The 15,624-nt window shown below is 45.8% G+C and overlaps 1 protein-coding gene across 1 annotated transcript; it reads right to left on the bottom strand.

Annotated features, from left to right (window-relative positions):
- Positions 1 to 2,152: 2,152 nt before the first annotated feature.
- Positions 2,153 to 6,433, bottom strand: LOC129092686 (synapse differentiation-inducing gene protein 1). The gene is made up of 3 exons (XM_054600704.1): positions 5,903 to 6,433; positions 5,503 to 5,640; positions 2,153 to 2,311 (listed from the first exon to the last, which is right to left on the bottom strand). The coding sequence occupies exons 1-3, from the start codon at positions 6,431 to 6,433 to the stop codon at positions 2,153 to 2,155; spliced, it is 828 nt and encodes a 275-aa protein (XP_054456679.1).
- Positions 6,434 to 15,624: the final 9,191 nt, after the last annotated feature.

Here is a 15,624-nt window from a genome sequence, read left to right as displayed (position 1 = left end):
GAAGGAAGATATCTGAACCTTCTACTGCTGGTTCTGGGTCAGTTTGCGTCTCTAACATCTACAGATGTGACTGCTTCAATCAGCTCTGTGCTCGTCCGTCTGTCCTCATGAGCTCCAGGTTTCATCTCATTATGTTGACGTCAGTGTTCAGGAAGCAGCTGCTGCTTTGAGAACAGAGACGCTTCATATTCATTTCTGTTCCTTTTGGTTTGGCTCATCAGAAGCTCTGATGAATATTCAGATATGCTGTTATTCATGAAGCCGGCAGACTCAACATGATGAAATGTTCACTTGATGCTCTGATTAGTATTTCTTCTTTTCAGATATTCATGCAGCAGAAAGGCTGCTTCTCAAATGTGAGGATGGGTCAGGACGTAAACATGGTGAAACTTGGTTCATCATCCAGGATCAACTAATAACTTTATTGATCCTCTGACTTTTCATCATCAGGTCCACATGTTAATGTGTCCAACACTTTGGTTTATGACCTGAAACCAAAGTGACAAAATGAACACAAATACAAACGTCTCCATGCCAGCCGGAGAAGACGCCTCCATCTCCTCCATCTCCTCCATCTCCTCCATTTTCATAAGTTTGGTGGTCCCTCCTCCTCTCAGATCAAGTTATCCAGTGGCCCACTGATCCACTGATCCACTGATCCGGTGGCCCGGTCATCCAGATCCAGTGATCCAGATCCAGATCCAGTGATCCAGATCCAGTGCTGCAGTGATCCAGGCCCAGTTATCGGGTACTTCTGAGCTCACATATCTATTTGAGTCTATGTTCACTTCTAGTGTGATTTTTTCACATCCTGTTTGTGTTTTCTGTAGATTCTTAGCCTATAAGCATTAAGTCAGCATATTATGACACCAGCATTTTGCACCAAATTCAATTAATTTAAATGGCATTATGCAGAAAAGTACATTTAGGCCAGTTCAACATAACACATGTTAGCATGTGGATTAGACCTCATACGAAAAACATGTTGAGCTGACTGACAGCTGCTCCCAACCAATCAGAGCTGTGGAGGGCGTGTTCTTCCTGTGCCAGAGCCTCGAAACTGTCTTAGACGAGATGTTTGCAGGTTTTCTTGCAGATATAACAACTGTCAACTGTAGGATTTATCTGACTTCAGGTCAAATACAAAGAAGCCGTTGTTTGTGTGTAACTGAGAAAGTGTGACTGAAGGAGAGTTCGGGAACCAGAATCTAAATATGTGTGTTTCAACGTTTCCACAGCTTCTCTGTCCACTGAAAATAACTAATAATAATATGATATATGTGATATAATGGTAACAGTTAGTTAGTCAGTGATGCTGTTAGGACAGAAGAGGAACAAACACAGCAAAACCAAACCAATAGATGCTGCAGCAACCGTTAAAACATTAGAGTTTAATAAATGATGCAGCATCAACATCTGGATAATAACTGTTATTAAAGGTTCAGCGCATTTTCATTGTTAGGGATATCATAAGAAAACAGTGTATATTTCTATTTAATTGTCGGTAATAAGAAGCTTCAACCTGTTTCTGACAGCAGGAATATTGGTTGTTTTCAACTTGCAGTTATCTCTGCGTTATAGTAATATAGTTGTCTGTTTATTGATAGCAAAACAAAATACATTTCAACTTCAATAGTCCTCTAAGTATTTGCTTTACAATAGATCTCTGAAGCCTGTTGACCCCAAACTGTGTTTCAAGAAAAAGACCCCTAGAATAAAATGTTACTGTTATTATTTCAGGGTTAATTGGCAGTACAGGGTCACATTTAGATAAACCAGATATAAATATTAAATACGTCGTAAAAAAAGAAATCCAATTGAAAAGAGAAAATCTCTCTGGAAATGTTCGTTAAAACAAAGTTGATCCCCAGGACAGAAAACAAACCCTGTCCTCAAAAGATCCTGCATTCTGATTGGCTCTTAGTCTAACGATCGAATCCTGAAAATCTCCAGAGTCACCTGACAAACCGCCCCTCTGTCGAGGTTCAATAGTGACGTCAGCGCGTAGAAACACAAACAGACGCCGCCGTGGTCGGCAAACAGGAAGCCGTCCTCCAGCTCATCACGGCGGGCTGACCTGTCTCCAGGTGAGGATCCCAAACGCATTCCAGGTGCCTGTTGGGTAATTCTCTCTACTCCCTGCCGAGGAGGATTACCAGTGGTGGTTCTTGGAGAGGTAGGCGATGAGCGCCACGGCCACGCCCACATAGATACCCGTCCCGATGGTGATGGACAGCACCGCCAGGAAGAGAGCCCGCCTCGAACTGGAGCTCGCCAGGTGGAAGTCTCCTTTAGACACCGCCTTATTGGTCTGAGGGGAGGAGACAAGGAACAGAACATATCAGGTAGAAAGCAGAATGTCTCTGTCTCAGGAAGGTTCCCAACATCTCTGAATATCTGAGTGTCAGCCATGGTGAGAGATGGAGTCCCCTCACTGGGGAAAGGTGCTTCACTGCTTCCTTTTCCAAACTTTTAGCTTCGGGAACACTGGACCATCCCCTCATGGATGGATTACTGAGGGGCCCGAGGGTCAGGGGCACAAAGAGACATGTAACAAACAGGAAGTAACACAAAACCACCACATAACCACCATAAAGGAACACTTCATCCTTCAGTTTATCACAAACATTCAACATTCACATTCCTGAATGTGTGTGTGTGTTGTGATGGTGGAAGCTTCATCAGGTCAACAGAAACAGAAACAGGATTATAAAGCAGAGGAAGAACATCAGAGAGGAAGCATCAGTCCCTCTGCTCTTTAATCAGTTTTTAATCAGGATGATGTGATCAGGAAGCAAACATCCTGTTTAGTTTTGGCCCTCAGGCTGCAGCTCATATCTGTTACTGATCTGTTTCTCAACACAAAGCTGCAGCCTCCACTCCTGTGGAAACGTGACGACTCTCATATCAATGTTCTCCTTCAATAATGAAACTTCTATCAGATAGAAACATCCTTCACACACCAGGTGCTTCATTTACAGAGTACACTTGTTTGTGTCACATGACCAGAGAATCCTGTAGAACTGAATGTTGAATTAGTTTCATTATTGAACTGTAAATAATTCTTTCAGTGGTTTAAACTGTGTTTGTTCAGCTGATATTCAGATTCAGTTCAATACCAGGACCCTGGAACTAAATGTTATCCACCCCAGAAAGCTGAGCTGCAGTTCATTAACTTCATCAAAAGTGTAATTCTAAATGCAAAAACTATGAACTAAAGAACGACTAACCCTTATTAAATGACTTACATTAATTAATCAATTAAAACCCTAGACAAAATAAAAGTCAACTTTCTGCCTCCTTCAGCTTTTAAAATTATGTTTTGAGTTCAGAGTGGCGGAGGTTGTTAAAGTCTAGTGATGGAAAACCAGACGGCAACACGAGACGCCTTTAACTATCAGGACATGTTAACTATCAGGACATGTTAACTATCAGGACATGTTGAACTATCAGGACATGTTAACTATCAGGACATGTTGAACTATCAGGACATGTAGACTATCAGGACATGTTGAACTATCAGGACATGTTGAACTATCAGGACATGTTGAACTATCAGGACATGTTAACTATCAGGACATGTTGAACTATCAGGACACGTTAACTATCAGGACATGTTGACTATCAGGACATGTTGAACTATCAGGACATGTTGAACTATCAGGACATGTTTAACTATCAGGACATGTTAACTATCAGGACATGTTGACTATCAGGACATGTTAACTATCAGGACACGTTAACTATCAGGACATGTTGACTATCAGGACATGTTGAACTATCAGGACATGTTGACTATCAGGACATGTTGAACTATCAGGACATGTTAACTATCAGGACATGTTAACTATCAGGACATGTTAACTATCAGGACATGTTAACTATCAGGACATGTTAACTATCAGGACATGTTTGACTATCCCGACTTGTTTAACTATCACAATTTGGACACGTTTGACTATTGGGAGACCACACATACACATTACTCCATATTGAGATGTATCCTCATCAAAGCGGAGTCTGTGTGTGCTGAACTATTATTCAACATGACTCTGAATTTCATCAAACTCTTCCACCTCCTCCTCCTCCTCTTCCTCCTCCTGCAGAGCTTTCTGTTGTTCAGTGATGGGTTTAAGTGTGGGAACCGTTGCCCACAGCAACCAGCTCTTCTCTTTTACAGCTGTAGGTGTGGAGTTGCCATGGAAACCGCATCCACAACACATGCAGCAGATCAGCCACCACCACACCAAACAACGAGACAACTTAAAACCTCTCAGCCTGGATTCGCTAAGTCTTCACTCACAAATCACAAAACTTCATTTAAAATGTATAACAATTTAAAACGTTATTAGACTTCATGCTTTCCAAAACTCATCATGCAAACTCACAAAGAACGCAGAGAGACCTTAAAGGGACAGTAGTGATGTTTGGACATCTACTGACCTTAAAGGGACAGTAGTGATGTTTGGACATCTACTGACCTTAAAGGGACAGTAGTGATGTTTGGACATCTACTGTTACAGTTGCACAGTGACAAAATGTGAATCCATCGATCAAATTCATAAGCTATTTGTTTCTAAAAAACCTACATTAGAAGCCAGAGTGAACTCAATATCCAGCATTTCATCATTGGAACGTGAAGAAACTCAACAAGACGCTCTGAAATATCATCAGATTATCTTCTAGACAGACAGACGGACAAATGAACAGACTGAAAGACAGATAGAGAGACAGACAGGTCGTCCTCCTCTAACTGACTGCAGATCAGTTATATAAGCTGTATTGTGTCAGTGTGTGTAGGAGCAGCTTTGTATTCATGTTCCAGAAACAGAAAGAGAAGAAGACACTGCAGCAGAATACACAACACATACTTATACTATGTACTATATACTAATACACACACCACACATACTTATACTATGTACTATATACTAATACACACACCACACATACTCATACTATGTACTATATACTAATACACACACCACACATACTCATACTATGTACTATATACTAATACACACACCACACATACTCATACTATGTACTATATACTAATACACACACCACACATACTCATACTATGTACTATATACTAATACACACACCACACATACATACTCATACTATGTACTATGTACGACCACTTATACCAGTACTACTACTGGCAATCTATTCGTATTAGAGCAAGTATTACTGCTCCAGCTAGTATTAGTGCTACTGCTACTGGTACTGGTACTGATATGTATCCATACTATTACTAGAATTGGTGGTGTTGGAACTAATAATGGTATTCTACTCAAACCACTGCTATTATACTGCAGCTGGTACTACTACTAGTGCTTTACTAATACTACTAGTAAAACTGCTACTGTTTCTGTTGGTGCCAGTACTACAACCAGTACTACACTTCCTCATAAACTTCTTTTTTCAGCACTAGAAGTTACCGCTTGGTCAGCTCAGGTGTGTCAGGCTAGCTCGGGTGTGTGGGCGTGTCCTCACCTCGTGCGACAGGTAGAAGGCGGCGATGCCGAGCGGCCAGAAGCAGCAGATCATGGAGAAGACACTGAGGCCCAGGTGTTCTCTGGGAGGCATCAACAAGAAGGCATCCTCACTCTCTGATTGGCTGGAGTATTCACTCTGATGAAACACATACAGGTGAGTTGACATGTTACAGACGCAGAGCTCATCTTTGATTGGTGTTTATACTTCAACTCCCACTACAAATATAAGCAGGATCCATTTACTTTTACAGTTTTCCTGATAGTCTGGGCAGAGTAGATATTATACCAACACTAGTATGCACGTAAAAGTAAACCCTCTCTCTCTGGCTTTAGAGGGATCTCCACCATCTTTAAATCAAATCTTCAGTGAAAGTAAGAGAACAGACATGGACCTTCACCTCGAGCTCCTGGAACTCGTCGTCATCGTCGATGTCGTACGACAGCGTGCAGATCTTTCCGTCCTCTCCAGAAAAGTCCAGGAACTTCCTGTCAGCAAACAGCAGTGCCTCCTTTGTGGACGAGGAGGCGGCAGCAGCTGAGGAGGAGGAGGCGTCAGGACCGAGCCCCTCGATGAAGGTGGTCTCGCAACAGTCGCCTCCCCCGGCCTCCCCCCACGCTCGCAGGACGCTCTCGGGGCACAGGAGGAGGCCGGGGCTCGACAGCGCATGCCGGGGGAGGAGAGTGCTGGGGTTCAGGAGCTGAGGAGGACCCCCAACTCCTCCTCTACTGCTCCTCTCCTGCGGAGGGTTCACCACCACGTGACCCTGGTACTGAGGAGCTGAGTACACCAACAGCAGCGCCTCCCGAGGCTCCGCCCCCAGCCGGTGGGTGTCGATGAGGCCATTGGGTCTCCAGGTGTCTCCTCCTCCACCTCCTCTCTTCGAGGCTCTCCCCACTTCTCCTCGACCTCCCTCCTCTGCTCCCTCCATTCCTCTTCAGAGTGCCGCTGATCGGTCTTCCTCCTCCTCAAATGTGTCTCTCAGAGGGGTCAGAGGGGTCAGAGGAGGCCGAACTCAGAACTGAAAAGAATCAGGCATGGAGGCCGAACTCTCCTGAGGAACTGAAAAGAATAAAACAACAGATGTGTTTTCATGATGAAGAAGACAAAGAAGGAGAAGAAGGAGAAGAAGACAAAGAAGGAGAAGAAGATGAAGGAGAAGAAGGAGAAGAAGAAGAAGGAGAAGAAGAAGAAGAAGAAGAAGGAGAAGAAGAAGGAGAGAAGAAGAGAAGAAGAAGAAGAAGTAAGAAGGAGAAGAAGAAGAAGGAGAAAAAGAAGAAGGAGAAGAAGAAGAAGAGAAGAAGATGACGTTGGAAGACCTTTGTGGTGTTTTCTCATATTCCAGATCAGCAGTACACACACTACACACTACACACACACACACACACACACACACACACTACACACACTACACACACACTACACACTACACACACTACACACTACACACACACTACACACACACTACACACACACTACACACTACACACACACACACACACACACACACACTACACACACACTACACACACACACTACACACACACACACACACACACACACACACAGTGTGTGTGTGTGTGTAGTGTGTGTGTAGTTAGTAATGATGTTATTGTAAACAGAAGGTAATAACAGTGTAAACAGGTGACGTCAGAAACAGAGACAGACAGACAGGAAGAGAGACAGACACAGAGAGAGAGAAGAGAGAAACAGAGACAGACAGACAGAGAGGAAGAGAGAAACACAGACAGACAAACAGACAGAGAGGGAGAGAGAAACAGAGACGGACAGACAGACGGAGAGGAAGAGAGACAGACGGACAGAAGAGGAAGAGACAGAAGAGAGAGAAAAGAAGAGAAAGACAGAGACAAAGAGAGACAGACAGAGAGGAAGAGAGAAACACAGACAGACAGAGAGGAAGAGAGAAACACAGACAGACAGACAGACAGAGAGGAACAGAGACAGACAGACAGAAATAGAGAGAGACAGAAGAGAGAGAGAGACAGAGAGAAGAGAGACAGAGACAGACAGAGAGGAAGAGAGAGACAGATAGAGAGGAAGAGAGAAACACAGACAGAGATTTTTTTTTGATTTTGAAAAATACTTTTATTCAGTTTTTTTCTTCAACAATTAACATTTTAACACAAGACAAAAGGACTTTAGATTAGACAGCAATAAATAATGAATACTTAAATAAACACACTCAATCAAACACAGAGTTAAAAAAGAGCTTCCCCTCCTGCACAGTGCATACTGCAGAAGTGAAACACCAAAGGTCCCTGAACTCTTCCATTGTGCCCATTAAAGAGTGGTACCTGAAGTCCACCCTGACTCTGGCCTTCACTAGGACCCCAAACATTTCTGCCAGCCCAAGGCCTGCCTCCCCTTCTACCTGGTTCTTCCTGCTTATGTAAACCGCCATTTTGGCTTGCCCAACCACAAAGTTCAACAAACACCATTTCTTTGAATTTTCCTTATTGTAACCAGCACCAAGGATGAAAGCAGCCTCTGACCAAACCTCTCCACAATTTAAAAACACAGCTTTTAAAATATGAAAGAGGACTCCCAGTCTGTGACAGTCCAGATAACAATGGACTAGAGTCTCAGTTTCGTCACAAAATGGACAGTTCTCAGACACCGTGGGGTTGATTTTACCAATGAAGCTATTCACAGCCAGAGCCCCCTGCAGGATCCTCCACTGCAGGTCTCCTGTCCTCTTGTTAAGGGGAGGCTTGTACAAGAGCCTCCACACAGGCACACGGCCCTGCAGCCTCTCCTTCCACACCGTGTCCCTCCGATTGCTCAGCTTGTGCTTGTGTGTAGCCACCACACAGTACTTGTAAAAGCTTTTCCCCGAAAGAAAGTGTAAATCCATCCTGGACTTGGAAAGGCCCACTGGTTTCACCAGTCCGGTCTGATCCACCGACAGTCCGAGCTCTGGAAACGGATCCCCCTTGTCCGGTACATCCGCCCCGCTGAAGTAGTCCCTCAGCATCTCTCGCTCCTCACTGGTCAGTCTGTTAATCCACTTGTTTATGATGTCTCTGGTGTGCCGGCTGGACCTCAGACCCAGGAGAGAAGCCACAGCCTCAGTGTTGTGGAGCCCGGGCCCTGCCACGTCCACCACCTGCCTCAGCTTGACCACCCCAGTGGAGCGCAGGCGCTGGGTGAGGCCAGGGCTACTGCCATCTTGCACGTCCAGCCGAGCTCCACACACCAGGGGCTCCTCCAGGAGCCAGAACAGAGACGCAGCGGGCCCCAGTCTCTCCCATTTAAAAAGAGTCCATGCCTTGAAAACACCATGATAAAAAGGAGGCAAACTACACACATGAAACGAAACACAATTCAATAAAAACAAGGATTTGTCTAGAAAGAGGCCAGCTATCTTCCTTAAAATGATGCCTGTTACCGGTCCCCAGACGACATCGTCCTGCCCCAAAAGGTACCGCTGGATAAACTGCAGCCTGAAAGCCGCCGCTCTGCTCCCCAGGTGAACTAACCCCTGCCCCCCCTCTTCTTTCGGAAGATATAAAACACTCTGAGGAACCCAATGCAACTTGTCCCAGAAAAAGTTTAAAATTACCGCTTGCACTTTTTGCAAGAGCCCAGCAGGGGGCTCTAAACATTTCAGTCTGTGCCACAAGGTGGACGCTACCAGATTGTTAATAATGAGGACCCTTCCTCTGTAGGACATGTGGGGAAGCAGCCACCTCCACTTAGCCAACTTCCCCTCTACCTTCTCCAGCACACCCTCCCAGTTCTTTCTTTCTGTCTGTTCATCCCCTAGATGAACCCCCAGGTGTTTAAAACCCCCCCTCTTCCAGCTCAGCCCCCCGGCAGCTGGGGCAGACCCGCAGACCACCTCCCAACTGCCAGCGCTTCACTCTTGGCCCAGTTCACTTTGGCAGCTGAGAGCTTCCCAAACGTCTCAACAATCTCACCCAATCTATTAATGTCCTCCTGATTTTTAATAAAAATTGTGATGTCATCAGCATAAGCTGATGAGATAAAATTTGAACTAATATCAGGTACAAACAGGCCATCAATAAAACCACGAACATTGTGCAACATGGGTTCTATAGACAGTGAGTACAACATACCAGACATGGCGCAGCCTTGTCGAATACCTCTTTGTACCATAAAAGGTTTGCATAGACCACCGTTTATCTTCAGCACACTCTCAATGTTCTCGTACATGACCTTTATCTTAGCTATCAGACCCAGGCTGAGGCCGTACCTTTGTAAAACTTTCCAAAGGTAACGGTGCTCAACCCGATCAAAAGCTTTTTCCTGGTCTAAAGAAACTAGACCAGCATCTAAGCCCAATGAACCGGAGACTTCCAAAATATCCCTAATGAGTGACACATTGTCAATCATGGACCTGCCGGGCACACAGTACGTCTGAGACCGGTGAATGAGCTGGTCCATCACCTTCTTCAGCCGGTTTGACAGGACTTTTGACAGCAGCTTATAATCTACACAAAGCAGTGAGACGGGCCTCCAGTTCTTGATCTCCTGAAGGTCCCCTTTCTTGGGCAGCAGAGTGAGCACAGCCCTCCTGCAGCTCTGTGGGAGGGAGGAGTCCTCAAAGCTCTCTGAGAAGACCCCCATCATGTCTTCCTTAAGTTCAGACCAGAAAGCCTTGTAGAACTCAGAGGGCAAACCATCGATGCCGGGGGCCTTACCCCCCTGCACACTCTGCAAGGCAGAAAACATCTCGTCCTCAGTCAAGGGCCCCTCCAGCTCTCTGTTGGTCTCCGCTGAGACTGTAGGCAGGTTCTCACAGAACGAGTCAAAAACAGCATCTTCCTCCTGGTACTCACTGCTATACAGCTTCACATAGAATTCTACCGCCCTGTTCCTTATCTCTGCTATGCCTGTAAGCTGCTGTCCGTCCTCTGACCGCAGCGCATGGATCTGCCTGCTCTGGCCATTCTTCTTCTCCAGACTGAAGAAGAATTTGGACGGGGAGTCCATTAAAGAAAAGCTCTGAAATCGTGAGCGGACTAGCGCCCCTTGCGCTCTGGAGCCCAGCAGGTCTGCCAGCACGGCTTTTTTAGATTTGAGGCTCTCAACACAGCCTCCGTTTCCTGTGGACTGTGCAGAACTCTGCAGCTCCACTATGTCTAACTCCAGATCTTTCATAGACTTGGTGATGTCACGAGAAACATTGAGAGTGTACTGCTGACAAAGCTGCTTAGTCTGTATTTTGCCGTGATCCCACCATTGTTTTAAACACATAAAATCCCCCTTCCTCTCTCTAAAACCTTTCCAAAAATAAATAAAAACCTCTCTAAAATGCGCATCTAAAAGCAAAGCAGTGTTAAAATGCCAGTATGCAGACTTATTCCTCATGTTTGCAATAAAAACCTCACATATGACCATGGAATGATCAGAGAAGCCTACTGGACATATATTACACGCTTTAAAAATGCTAAAATGATGCGTAAAAGAGTAAAACCTGTCTAACCTAGCTAGAGATAAAACAAGTTCCCTGCTGTGGACCCAAGTATATTGTTTTACATTGTGGTGGAATTTCCTCCATACGTCACTCATACTGTGATTCTCCATCAGTGTTAGCATTGCCTTCCGAGAAGGTGCATGAGGTTCCGTATGATTCCTATCTTTATCCTCCGCTGTGCAGTTAAAGTCCCCTCCCAAGAACAAATAATCTTCTGGCACACACTGACTTAAAACCAGACTAAGTTCATTTAAAAACTGAACTCTGTCAGGGCCAGAGTTTGGAGCATATACATTAATAAATACAATATTAAAACGCTCATATTTTGCCTTAACTACCTGCAGTCTCCCCTTAACCCGCTCTTCCACCACATGGGATAAGGGCACAAAATCTCTGGAGAACAGGAGAGCTACTCCTGCACTCGTGCTGTTAAAATGGCTTAAAATGACTTTGCCCTCAAACTCCCTCCTCCAGTCTGTTTCATTAAAAACATCACTGTGAGTCTCCTGGAGCATCATTATATTAATTTTTTTAAGTTTAAGAGTTTCAAACAGGCAAGCCCTCTTCCTCACATCTCTAGCTCCATTTAAATTAAGAGTGGAAACCTTAAAATAAGTCATTGTTTTTGATGTGAGGAGAGACACACAGATGAGAAGAAACAGGAGGCCAACTGCTCTACACATAGTCTTCAGCATGTAGCTCTTGTTTGAGTCTCAGAGCAATCTTCTTCAATCTGTAGACTTCTTGCTCAGAGAAACCTCCCTCCCCTCTGATGCTCATCTGAGCCTTGACTGAAAGCAACAGTATACTCTTATCTGCAAAATACTCTTCAAATTGGACATTCTTCATATTTTTTGTTTTTTGAAGGAACATTTGTATGCTATGTACGGTGTACAACTCTTCCAACTGAGAAGCAGAAAGCAGCGTTGAGTCTGTGAGGGGCTGACTGTCTGTGGCACCGTCCTCCATCTCCTCCTCCTCACTAGACTGTACCTCTGCCTGCTCATCACTAGACACTGTCTCCTCCTGCTCTCCACTAGCCGTTGCTTTCTTGGCTTTGGAGCCACAGGTTTCACTGCCCTGTTTTCTCTTGAGGAGAGGAGGTTTACACACAGTATCTTCCTCCTCCATCAACCCTTCCTCACTGCCACTGCATCCCTCTGCTGCAGCAGGGATGGGCCCAGCCTCAACAGTCTCTGCTGACTCTTTGCCTGCATTATTCCCCTCCTTCTGAACAATACATTCGCTCTGCCTACCATTTTCAACACCCAGAATTGCATCTTCTGGATTTTTTAAACACTGCTTTTCGTTTTCAACATTTTTAGATGCTTTCATGGGACTTTCACCACACTGCTTTGCATCCTCAACATCTAGCCTTTTCCCCTCAACATCGGCAACACACTGAATGAGGTTCTCCACATCTGCCACCCTCTGTTTCACCGTCTCAACACCGGCCGAGGTCCCTGCTCTCGCCTCAGCAGGCTCAGCTCGCTTTGCAGGGGTTTTCTCCGGGCAAGCTCTCGCGAGATGCCCCTCCCTGCCGCATCCAAAGCATTTCAGAGTGCCAGAGTTGACAAACACTGCGTAATCAAAATCATCAACTTTAATGCTGAAAACCAAATTCAGCTCCGCGTCCTTTTTGTTCAAAATCATATGCACCTGCCGTCTGTACCCCACGACATGCCTCATCAGGGGAGACTTGAAACCCGACGGCAACTTCCTTATAGCGGACACGACTTTCCCGTGCCTCGACAACTCCCTGATCAACAACTCATCCCCGATAAACGGGGGGATGTTGGAAATAGTGACCTTTGCCGCAGGTGTAGTTAGCGGAGACACTGATACAAATGAATCATTAACCACAATGCCGGTCTCCACTACTTTGTTGGCTTTCGCCACGCTGTCAACAAAAATCACGACTGCCCCGTTCATCCGGGCAGCGGATTTAATACTACTATGCCCGATCAACTCTCCCACTGCCAAACCGCAGTCCTCAACCGAGCAAGGAAAAGTCGGGGAGATCTTGATGCCGTGCATTCGGCTCAGATCGCTGAACGCAACCATGCTTGAGGCGTACCGACCAGCGGCCGCTGGTCGATCGCACAAAAACACCCCAAAGAATTTACCCCAAAAAAACTATGAAAAAAAAAAAAGTTTTGAAAAACCATTCAATATCGCTCTCACACACGCTCCGCTCTGCTCCGCAAATCACGCACCTTCCGCTCAATCAGAGAGAGAGAGAGAGAGAGAGAGAGAGACACACAGACAGAGAGGAAGAGAGAGACAGAGACAGAGAGAGAGAGAAACACAGACAGAGAGGAGAGAGACAGACAGAGAGAGGAAGAGAGAAACACAGACAGAGAGAGAAGAGAGAAGAGACAGACAGACAGACAGAGAGAGAGAGAGAGAGAGACAGACAGACAGAGAAGAGAGAAACAGACAGACAGACAGACAGAGAGGAAGAGAGAAACACAGACAGACAAACAGACAGAGAGGGAGAGAGAAACAGAGACAGACAGACAGACGACAGAGAGAGAGAGAGAGAGACAGAGACAGAGAGAGAGACAGAGAAGAGAGAGAGAGAGAAAGAGAGAGAGAGAAGAGAGACAAAGAGATTTGATTTTTAAGGAGACTTTATTGAGTCAGTTTTTTAAGACTCAATTAAAAAGCCACACTTCTAAAATACATAAATAAATAAATAATTTACACAAGGTAATCAGCATACACAAGCTCTCCTGCTGAGACAGAACACAAACTATTTTGAAAACACCAGAGATCGTTAAAGAGTCCAGATCTCCTGCTGCTTTATAAAAACTAAAATCCACCAGTATTCTGGATTTGATCATGCCTCTGCAGACAGGGACGGGCTCAGCATGGAGGTTTTCCTCCACCTTTCTCTTCCTGGTTATATACACCGCCATCTTGGCCTGCCCTAAAACAAAGTTTAAAAGCTGGCTCTTCTGTTTGTGCTGGCGAGTGTATCTAAAACCAAGAATAAAAACCTGCTTGCTAAAAACCTCTTTAAAACTGGTAAAAACAACTTGTAAAAACAGAAACAAAGCAGAAAGACGAGGACACTCATAAAAACAGTGAAAGATAGTTTCTCTCCTGCCACAAAATGGGCATTTGTCTTTCACCGCTTGGTTTATAATGGCTACAAATGCGTTCACTGCCATTATTCCATGGAGTACTCTCCACTGGAGGTCCCCGTGTCTCTTACTCAGTGGAGGTTTGTACAAAGACCTCCACTGAGGTCCGGAACCTTGATCTAGTCCAAAGTAGTTCCTCCATGGAGTGTCAGTCCTTTTGTCCAGTGTTTTTGTGTGTAGTGTTTTTACCATTAGTTTATAGAAGGTTTTTCCCTCTCCCTCCAGGGAGACCGGGTGAGCTGGCTGCAGCAGAGGCCCAGAACAGTTTTTAAAATCCAAAGCCAGGAAGGTGGCGGGAAAAGGGTCCTCCACGTTCGGGGACCCGGATCCATTGCTAAAAGATTTTAAAAGCAGGATGTCTTGACCTGTGAGTTCCTGTCTCCAGTGAAGAAGGACTTGTCCAATGAACCTGGTGGACCTGATCCCCAAACGAGTTGCCAGCCCCGTGGGGTCCTCCAGTTGGGGTCCGGCCAGCTCCACCACCTGGCCCAGCGTGGAGACCCCTGCAGCCTGCAGCAGTCTGGACAGGGTGGCCCCCGCCCAGCTGGGATGAGTGAGAACATTCCCATACAGGACGGGCTCCTGCAGCAGCCAGTGCAGCGAGGCCCCCTGTTGCTTCCGCTCCTGTTTTAGCAGGTTCCACACTGTAAAAACACTTTTATAAAAACCAGGAAGAGATGATGCCATTACCTTATTATTATTCATTCAAAAAACAAGCTAAAATCCAGACCCAGGCTGTTAAAACGTTGCAGGATGCACCGGGATAGAGGTCTCCACAGAGTGTCCTCTGGCCCAGTCAGCAGCCTCTGGAGGAACTGGAGGCGGAAGGCAGCGCCCCTGCTGGCCAGATGGATCAGGCCCTGCCCCCCTCCTCCTTGGGAAGGAAAAGGACACTCTGTGGGACCCAGTGCATCCTGCCCCAAAAGAAATCCACTAAAACCCGTTGTACCTCTGATAGGAGGGAAGCCGGAGGATCGACACAGGCCAGCCGGTGCCACAGGGAGGACGAGACCAGGTTGTTGAGGATCAGGGTGCGCCCTCTGTAAGACATCTTAGGAAGGAGCCACTTCCACCTGCTGAGGCGCCCTTCACCTTCTCAACCACGTTGTCCCAGTTCTTGCTTTTTGAGGTCTCGTCCCCCAAAAATACCCCAAGGTATTTGAGTCCTCCCTTCTTCCAAACCAGGCCACCAGGCAGCCTGAGCCGACCCCCCAGCTCCCCCCGACCATCAGAGCCTCGCTCTTCCCCCAGTTCACCTGAAGAAATAAATAAAACCAAAATCCTTTATAGTGTCAGTTAAAAAGTCAATGTCTCAGACAGAGAGAGACAGAGAGAGAAAGTGTGTATTGACCAACAGAGAGAGACAGAGAGAGAGAGACAGAGAGAGACAGACAGAGAGAGAAAGAGAGAGACAGAGAGAGAGACAGACAGAGAGAGACAGAGAGAGAGAGAGAGAGAGAGACAGAGAGAGACAGACAGAGAGAAAAGTGAGAGAGACAGACAGAGAGACAG

This window comes from Anoplopoma fimbria, chromosome 6, assembly GCF_027596085.1.
Source record: "Anoplopoma fimbria isolate UVic2021 breed Golden Eagle Sablefish chromosome 6, Afim_UVic_2022, whole genome shotgun sequence".
NCBI lineage: Eukaryota > Metazoa > Chordata > Actinopteri > Perciformes > Anoplopomatidae > Anoplopoma > Anoplopoma fimbria.
The sequence above is the reverse complement of the archived record's forward strand: the minus strand, read 5'-3'. Positions and strand labels throughout refer to the sequence as shown.